This window comes from Anopheles cruzii, chromosome 3 (genome assembly GCF_943734635.1).
Source record: "Anopheles cruzii chromosome 3, idAnoCruzAS_RS32_06, whole genome shotgun sequence".
NCBI lineage: Eukaryota > Metazoa > Arthropoda > Insecta > Diptera > Culicidae > Anopheles > Anopheles cruzii.
In genome coordinates, this window is record NC_069145.1 from 2,509,695 (window position 1) to 2,518,922 (window position 9,228).

General features: G+C 50.6%; 3 protein-coding genes across 3 annotated transcripts; 1 reads left to right on the plus strand and 2 right to left on the minus strand.

The window, feature by feature from the left end:
- Positions 1 to 1,224: 1,224 nt before the first annotated feature.
- Positions 1,225 to 3,131, minus strand: LOC128274917 (RNA polymerase II-associated factor 1 homolog). The gene is made up of 3 exons (XM_053013262.1): positions 2,992 to 3,131; positions 1,660 to 2,916; positions 1,225 to 1,587 (listed from the first exon to the last, which is right to left on the minus strand). Exons 1-3 carry the CDS (start codon positions 3,057 to 3,059, stop codon positions 1,311 to 1,313), a joined length of 1,602 nt encoding a protein of 533 aa, XP_052869222.1. The 5' UTR covers positions 3,060 to 3,131; the 3' UTR covers positions 1,225 to 1,310.
- A 317-nt stretch (positions 3,132 to 3,448) lies between these two features.
- LOC128274944 (mitochondrial import inner membrane translocase subunit Tim9) lies at positions 3,449 to 4,068 on the plus strand. Its single transcript, XM_053013295.1, has 3 exons — positions 3,449 to 3,630; positions 3,703 to 3,798; positions 3,864 to 4,068. Exons 1-3 carry the CDS (start codon positions 3,580 to 3,582, stop codon positions 3,993 to 3,995), a joined length of 279 nt encoding a protein of 92 aa, XP_052869255.1. The 5' UTR covers positions 3,449 to 3,579; the 3' UTR covers positions 3,996 to 4,068.
- LOC128274943 (protein yippee) lies at positions 3,906 to 4,831 on the minus strand. The gene is made up of 3 exons (XM_053013294.1): positions 4,481 to 4,831; positions 4,248 to 4,407; positions 3,906 to 4,184 (listed from the first exon to the last, which is right to left on the minus strand). Exons 1-3 carry the CDS (start codon positions 4,596 to 4,598, stop codon positions 4,115 to 4,117), a joined length of 348 nt encoding a protein of 115 aa, XP_052869254.1. The 5' UTR covers positions 4,599 to 4,831; the 3' UTR covers positions 3,906 to 4,114.
- Positions 4,832 to 9,228: the final 4,397 nt, after the last annotated feature.

The following is a 9,228-nucleotide window of genomic DNA, read 5'->3' on the forward strand; positions in this document are numbered from 1 at the left end:
ATGGTAGCAAACGATAGACAAGAGAACGAAAGCTGTAAAAGAAAGAAACACGGGCAACAATCGCGAATGAAGTGTTTTGCTGTTCATCAAGCGAATATGACATATGAATGTTGTGGCAAAATACCTGATGATTTATTCGAGGCAGAGGTAAATCCAATTGCAATTAAATCAGAGTACGAAGAGATCGTTGAGCAGCATCAGCTGCAAACAACGAATGATGTTCTGGATCATGAACAGGATAACCCCAACAGCCCTCGGAAAAAACAAAAGCACCCCTGCCCTCATTGTTCATCAATGTTCACAAAGTTATCTTATCTAAAGATTCATATTCGCACTCATACCGGCGAAAAGCCATACCAGTGTAAAGTATGTGACAAAGCGTTCAGGACATCAGGCACTCTGGCACTTCATTCGCAAATTCACAATAAGGACCGACAGCATCAGTGTCTTCATTGCTCTTCAAAGTTTCCATGTTTATCTAACTTAGAGACATATCCGCACTCATACCGACGATTGGCCATACAAGTGTAAAGTCTGTGACAATTCGTACAGATCATCAAATGGTCTATTATATTACTGCAAAATTCACAAGAAGGGGGAAACTGATTAATTCCTTCGTTGTTCATTCAAGTTTGGGTTAGAATAAGTTTGAATTTTGTATCTTTGAAAACTAAAATGTATGAATTTGGCGATAGCAGTTAGCAAAAGTTCACAAACAGCAACGATCAGCCCAATCAAATTAATTTTCCTTAGAAACTGGGTTTTGAAGAAAAAAAAGGAATCTTTAAAGCAACGGCCCAAGAAGACTTGGCGGGCGGCTTAATCTTCTGTCGTTCTCATGACGTGACCAGCATGTCGGAGGCTGGTGAGCCATATACGCCCCGCTAAAGTAAGATCTTCATCCAGTGCATACAACTTGCTATTGTAGCGACTTCTCAATTGTCCCTCCACACATACGGGGCCACATATCAATTTGAGCGTCTTCCTCTGAGATGATGCGTACTTTTTATAATCAACGATTATCCGCCACATCTCTTCACTAAGCATCGATCCAGCGAGATCAGGTGTTTCCGCGGCGCTTGCCCAAGACTTCTTGGGAACCATTCCTAGTACATCTCTTTAGAGCGGGCCATCGCTCGCTCGCAGTTGTCGTTTCGTTCAATGCTTGCAGCGACTCTCTGTTTACCTTTATTTAGTGTTTTGTTTTAACTTTATTTAAAAAGCCCAATAATGCATATCATATTATTGCTACAGAAGTAATATTCTCCGGAGTTGATCGAAACAAAAATTGCATGTTCCGCGCATTGGCACTATTCTGACTCACTGCCTGAACCACTGGCGGAACCACTTGGTGTACCGGAGCGAGAGCCAGAACCGGAGCGCGAACGTGAACGGGAGGCAGAACCTCGCCTGGAACCAGAACCACGAGAGCGAGAACGGCTTCGGCTCCGACTTGCCGATGGCGTACGGCTTCTCGATTGGCTGCGACTGCGGCTTCCCGAGCCCGATCGGCTTCTGCTACGACTGGCCGACTTTGAGCGGCTGCGGCTTCGCGAAATCGATCGCGATTGCGACCTTGTGCCCGATCTAGGAAAATTGTATACACACAGGGACCTCATAAATTCCCGTCCGCTTACCCGCAGTGCTCCTTTTACTTACCTTGATCGCGACCGAGAAGAGCGCGATCGTTCGGATCCTTGTGATCCCGAGCGAGAGCGACTTCTGGAGCGGCTTGCCCTTCCGGCGTTCTTGTCCTTGCCGCTGCCGTCGTCTGGCTTGCTGCTCTCTGGGTTGGGTTGGCTTGCTTGCGTCTCGTCAGCCTCTTCGGGCTCCTCTTCCTCTTCTTCCTCGATGTCCTCGTCGTCCTCTTCGCCCGGAGGTTCCAGTTGACGTTCGCGATACCGCTGCACTCGGTGCTCGTTAACGTTGAGCGGCCGATGCTTGACCACCAGCTTCGTGTTGCTCTGCTGTTGTGCATTTTTCTGGCGGCGTTTGCTCAACCGTACCCTGGTCTCCAGCTCGTTGTAGAAGATGCCATCCTGGCGCAGCACAAGATAGTAGTTCTCTTCGTATCCCTTCGATGCCTTGCTCTTCACGTTCCAGTTGTACTCGCGCGCCATCTTGTACTCGTACTCCTCTTCGTCTTCGTACAGCATTTCGTTCACCAGATCCCGGCGACGCTTCTCGAGTGTGTCCTCCGTCGGCAGGAAGTATGCCACGAACTGTTCGCCGCTCTCGTCCATCACACCGCGAATCATGGCCTGTGACATCTCCTCGATCTGCGCTGGCACGTTCTTGCCACTCGGCGCCGGATCCGAGTCAAAGATGACCTGCGCACAAGGATACTTCCAGTTGGCAAAGTCCGGGAACATGGGCAACACCTCCACCGGTGTGACACCCGGTTTGCTGTAGTGAGTCGTGATCGGCTTCGTGTTGTCGTCGAACGTCTTCTCAATTGCCTTGATCTGAGCCTCCCGGTCCATGTAGAGTGTTTCTTCGCGCAAACTCTTCTTTACATTGAAACCGACCTTCGCCTCAACCTTCTCCATCGTTTGCGGATTGAAACGCGTCTGCTCGGTGGAGATGTACTCCGATTTGCGTAACCACGACACGCTCTTCGCATGACGACTGCTGCGCATCGAGTCCTGCGGAGTGTGTATGTCCTCTTCGAGGAGCTTCTCATCGGCCGGATCCAGCTGTGCAGTGTGATCGATCTGGTACAGGTCGCGGTTGATCAGATCGATCGTAACGCCCAGATCGTGCTCGGTGAGCACCTCGTACCGATAGTTGCGCTCCAGCGATGTCGGTTTGTACTGGATGAACCGATCATTCTCGAACGGGTACGTGATAAACTTCAAATCGAATGGAATGTCGGGAAGCGTGTTGCAGTACTTCACACGGCAAATCAGCTCCGACCTACGAAGGACCGAAGCAAAGCAACAATCAACGCACCATCGTCGGGGAAAAGGTACTGCTGATTCAACACATTACCTGCGTTCCTGTTGGCGAACCGGTCGTTTGTCCGCACCGTTCGCACCGTTCTGCACGGTTGGAGCCATCGTGCGTGGCGATTGCTAAATTTACAGAACACAATAAAACCTTTTACGGCTGGAGCCGCGAACCAGGATTACCAAGGCGATTACGACGCTAGCCGAGTGACAGCCTTTTGCGTTTTGACGTTTCACGTTTGAACCAATGAACCAAGAAAATTTATTGCGCGAGTTTGGATGCAAGCGAGATTTGCTTCGAAGCGAAGAGTGCGAAAGATTAAACAAAAATTTTCACTTCTGGTTTGAAAAAAAGATCGCGACCAAACAATACGTGCTTAAGTATAGTTTGATAATTGTAGCAGAATGGTATTTCGTGCGTAATCACCATAGTTCGAAAGGAACATACAAGATAACAGTTCCTTGTCTTCGTACTGATAAGGACAGTATCGAAGGGCTTGCTGTCAAAACAAGTTCAGCCCGAGATCCTCAACGTGCGCCCGGATTGCAACTCTGCCGAAAGCAAAACTCCGCAAAATTTTCGCTTCGATTCTAGAAATCGTGTGATTACGTCAGTAAGTCCAGCTCAGTAATGGCCACACAAATATCAATCGACCAACTTGACAAGGATCAAATCAAATCCGTACGTAATCTCGGCTGGTCGCAACTTTACCCGTTCCCCGGACTCATTCCGGTTCTAACTTTCCGGCAATAGTTTTCAGACTTCCTTCTTTCCTACAACAAGCTGTCCGAGCTCTGCTTCATAGACTGTGTGAACGAGTTTACGGGGCGTACGGTCAGCGACAAGGAAGTTAGTAGCGTAAAGTCTATTTATTGAACGAATGGTTTACACGCTTAACTGGTTTCCTCCCGCAGGATAAATGTGCACTCAACTGCATGGAGAAGTTCCTCAAGATGAATCAGCGCATTTCACAGCGGTTTCAAGAGTTTCAGATGCTGGCCAACGAAAACGCTATCGCAGCTGCACAAAAGTTGGGCGTCAAATGAGCGGTCGATTTATTTGTAGTGGATGATACACGTAGGGCTTAAATAAAGCAAGGCTGGCGTAACGATAACACGACCCATTATCAACTAGGGAGGGCCTAAATCTAACGATTGCGTTGCGTTCACACATCCGGAAAGCCCTCGGATTCGGTGATGAGGGCATGCTCCAAGATGACTCGTCCCTCCTTGTACCTGAAACGGGTCGCAATGTTCATTGTAGCGAGATGAATAAACGGGAGTCACATTGAACCGTACTTTTGCGTTTCTTCCGTAGCAAACTCGTACATCCAGCCCAGTTTGGCTTTGCAGTTTTTGCACATCACATCGCGAACCATATGACGGCCAGTGAGCATAACTCGGTCCTGAACCTGAGAGTATGTCAGGTTGACCACCCGCTTGAACAGATAGGCACGCCCTGGAAAGAACACAGCATGTGTAGATGAATGAAGCTGGTAGGGCTGGCATTTCACATTCCGTTGTTGCATTACCTGTGGCCCCCGTGAATCTTGTGCTGATTAGTTCCCTCTTGTTGGTCAGATTGGTTTCGCAGGCAGCACAGTTGTACAGCTTCTGGCCTCCGATGTGATCGAGAAATACTTTACCCATCTTGCGTCTGTCTATTTGTTAACACTGACAAAGCTAACAAAGCTGGCAAACCCGTTCCGGAAGAGCTTCTTCGACTGCGATCAAAGGCAAACCATGGAAAGGGGTTTAATAACAAAATCGGAGAACCTTCCGATGAACTGGAAAATTGTTGCGAGCTGTTTACTGAACTGAACTGAACAATTTCCTAAGAGATTCAAAAGAACACGAAAAGTGAATTTCGCAGCACTTTTCTTTGTTTACATCCCGAGAAGAATTATTTATAACAGTATAACAGTATAACAGTTCATGTCACACGAGTCACACCTTGGGTTGACGTGTTACTGACAGCCGTTTGAATGTCAAAAAACGGTTTCAACTGTTCGTCGTAACACATCACAGTTTAAAATCCGAAAGATCTTACACGCCCTACTAGCAAAAGTCTAGCTGGACATGACGTGCGTAAATGGTTGAAATGTATGCCGAAATCCAGATAGCCTACATATAGCAATACAAATTTGCTTCCAACCGATTTGTCCAACATTAACGAGTTTGGAAAAAGCGGCCTGAACTGAGCATTGCAGGCGCACGACAGCGCTTTCTTCGTCTTCTGACGAGCAGAAACTTTATCTTGCCACTTGCCGTAGCACGCTGCCTCACGCTGTTCGACCGATTGTGGCCGGGCCCGGCCCGGGTGTGTGCAGTCTTGCCGCATCCGCTCTCCGTCGATTTGGAAGCGATTCCTTTCCGGAGTTGAAATTGAACGAAAAGTTATAATTTACTAAGTAAATTGTATCTCACCCATCCGTCCCGCAGCTCGGGTGGTGCAGGCAGTACTCGAGACTTCCGCCCCGCCCCGCCCCGCCGAGCTTCGTTACAGCTGCGGCATGTAGTATTTGAGCTTCCGTACCGTTTGTAGTGCCGTTTACGAGAACGAGAGCGACCGGGGCCGGAAGTGTTTCAATTTGCAAATTGAGGAAACCGCCCGTGTACACCGTGTGCTCGGCGTACACGAAGAATGACCGGATTGAGACTTGGGGCCTCTACCGCCCTTGGCTGACGTTTATTGCTAATACTCTGGGCTTGGTGTACTAGTACGTAGTGTGCCCTTTCCCGCCGCTCTCGTGAGGATCTTGCGCAGGGGCGTCGATGGTGCAAAAGTTTCTCCACCGGCAAAACTTTTGCCGGCAAAAGGGTGTAAAACCGTCAGCTTGTTCTACATCCTTCTGGTGTTACCGAAGAAGGAGCGCTTCCGGGGAGCGTAGCGTTGCAGTCGCTCGCCTGGTCCCGCCTGTCGATGTTTCCGTGTGTCAACCGCAGCCACCGGAAACGTGCGAGGATACATATATCAATCTTTTCTGTGCTCTATCTCCCGACCGCCCTGCTGGCTGGCTGGCTGGTTTCCGTTTCGTACTTCTGCACGCACATTGCCGCCGTAGGACCGGAAGTGTGTGTTCGAGAGCAACATAAACTTTAGCCCCAACGGGCGTCTCCTCGGCGTCGTGCCCCGTCTTGGAGCTGCTGCTCGGGACTCGGCAATCGGGACACGGTGGCAAAAATGTTCACAAATAAATGCAAACGCGCCCGAAAATTTACAATGTGCTCAATCTCCGACGAGTGGCCCCCGGACTCGGTCGGCAAAAGAGGGCCCCGTTCGGCAGCAGCCTCATCATCATGGCATCGTGAGCTCGTCCGCACCCATGTTGCACCATGTTACTGACACTAACGAACTAGCACAGCACACACACCCTTTTCGGGAAGCCCTGACCCCGGACCTGCCGGCTTGTTCCGGTTCGGCGCTCGATCCCGTCATGCCGCGCGCGGTATCCTGTTTCTGACCACGTGATAATTGGATTTTCGGCAAACGGCCACACTAAACACTATCGACAGGGCGCGTTTTTGCCGAGACATCAGCCAACCGGTTGGCTGGCAGGTTGGTGGTTCTTCCGACGCAAGGCCCCACACAGTATTTATTTGCACATTGCAAATCATCGGAGTGCTCTTTCGGAGCGCTGACGGTGCGCTCTTCGGTACGGGCCCCTTTACCGGCAAACTCGTGCGCGATGCACGGGCATTTTTCCGGTTTTCCACCCCTTCCTTGGGCGCCATCTTGGGCGCGCTCCGGCATCACTCCACGGAGGTGCTGAAATCAAACGTAAGTGGATTAACAAATGTTGGCAGCGCAACATTACGGGTGGTATTCAAGTGAGATTCATTAGGGGCGCAATCGGGCCAGGCGTTGGATCGCGTGTCGGATTTGCGGTTGCGGTGTCGAATATTTACCCTAAAACCGGAATCTCAAGACACCCGGTCCCTTTGACTTTTATTTGCTTAAACATTGCGCATCGCTTATCGTTTCCCGGCGGGGGCTTTCCTTTCTGTTTGTCACTCAATCCGATAATTGTTTGGCGCCTGGGCGGCAGCACTTTTACGATGTGAAACAATAGAACCAAAAATGTGCGCAGGTCACCGGGGACAGATTGCGGGGAACCGGTACCTAATTTTCTTGTGTTTCGGCTCTCCGACTCCGAGGGGTTAAAGTTTTCACTCGCCCCCCGACCGACCCGAAAGGGTCCAGGAGAACACGCGCAAGAAAGGACATAAAACAAGCGAAAAAAGCGGCAAACAGTTGGAGGTGTGAATTTAATCGTGTTTAATTATGTCCTTTCAGCGGCGGCGTTTGCAAACGGAAACAAAGGGCCAAGGCCAAAGCGGTGGCCCTTCTTTATCTCCTCCTACCGGGGCGGATTTTCCTTAGGCGGTCTAAGGGTCGCCTTGTTCGCCGCAACCGGAAGCAGGTTAAGAGGACAATGGGGCTAAGTGAAGGCGTGAAGCGTTTTTTTTTCGGTATTAACACCCGAGCGCGCGCCACGTGGGACGGTCGCGTGGGGTTTTTACTCGTGTTTTCGGAAAAATGGCCAAGGACGTCAGGACGGGTTCTCTTTATCGTGTCCCCGTTGTAAGATGGAACACCTTTTTTTAAGGTTGATCCGCTTCTTTTCCAAGAGAGAGAGAAAGAGAGAAAGAAGCTTGTACCTTTCGTTTGCGCGTACGTTAGTGCATCAATTTAAACGCCACGAAGCCGGTGAAGGCATGCATCAAGTTCAGACCCCTTTCGGTCTGGCTTTAATTGACCTTTTTCTTCTGCTGCGTTTCGCGTTTTTATCCGATTCTTTTACTGCCTCGAACTTACGGCCAATCATGTCTGGAACGTAGACCAACCTTACTAAAATAGATCATATTTTATTAAAAAAAGAGCGAGGCTCCAAAATAACTAAAATTAAAGTGCTGCTGTATGGCACAATTCCAGTGCAAAGCCAAGCGCAAACAATATGGAACCAATTCGGTCCCACCCAAATTTTTCCAAATTCGTCCCGACCCATTCACAGCGCCACTCTGTTTGTTTCGAACGCTTTCGGCAAATAATAATCGGCGCTCCGGAATGCGAATTTTCACACCGCCGCCCGAGAATGAAGACATCGATTGGAAAAGTGGTTTGTTAGGCCCCTTCCCGGGCAGGACCAATTCCGATGCTTGATTGCGCGTGCGAGAAGCGACAGAATGGGTTCCCCGTTCCGTGGAACAATGATTGTCCAATTATGCTCCGGACCGGCATAGGAATGGTCCAGGTTCAGGACCAGGGACGGCCGTGGATCACGGATGGTCAGCGCACAATGTACTGTGTGCGCGCGCGCGCGTGTGTGTGTGTGCTTTTATTGATCGATGTAATTGATTTTGGGGCGAATCGACCGATCGTCCTGCTCGCGAGCCGGTCCTGGGCGAGCCGGCAGTTTCGGCAGCTCCCGTGATTTCCCGCGGGTCTCGACGCCCGACCCCGGGAACACCGGGAACACCGGGCCACCACCAGCGGGCCACAGAAGCGGCAGCAAAAAAGGGCCCCAGGACCGAGGGATGCTGCGGTGCATGCTGCGAATGTATCATAAACATGGAAATTTTATTATTAAATTACGTCCGGTTTCAATTCGGCGGCTTTTGCAATTTGCCCACCAACCCAGGACACGACAGGAGGCAAGCTCCCGGTGGGGTCAATGATCAAACGGCCGGACCAACCGGACGATCGTCGGCCACACTCTGGCCGGCTCCGATTGCCGCACCGTTCCAGCGTCACAAATTGAGTCTCTGGCCCATTTAACTGGTGATGGTGGTGGTGGTCCGGCTGCCGGCTGCTAATCAGCAAAAATGCGGCTCACACTTCCTCCCGGGAGCCTTCGGACCCCGGGAAACCGATCCGTCCGTCCGTCCGTTCGGGCACGGAAAGCCCGGACTGGATGCCGTTGCCGAACATCCCGTTCCCGGCCGAATATAATGTGGTCCGGGTGATTAGGTTAAAACATAAAATGGAGCCGGAATCCTGGGGGTCCGTCCGTCCGCCCGTCCGCCCGTCGTGCGAATGTGTTTCGGTGTGACAGCGGAATAAAAGCTCTTACAATTAATTTAACAACATCGCTGTCAATGTTCGCTGTTTTAGGTTTAAGCGTTTTGTGGTTGTGGCCCCCGCAAACACGCCCGGTGGTCGGGTCCCTAATGCACCTCGGTGCACTGTTGGCGGCATTATTGACGATTATTACGCACGCATTGGGCGCGCGGTGTCCCGTGTTTGGGTCAATACTTTTGAAATACCGGCCCGGAGCCC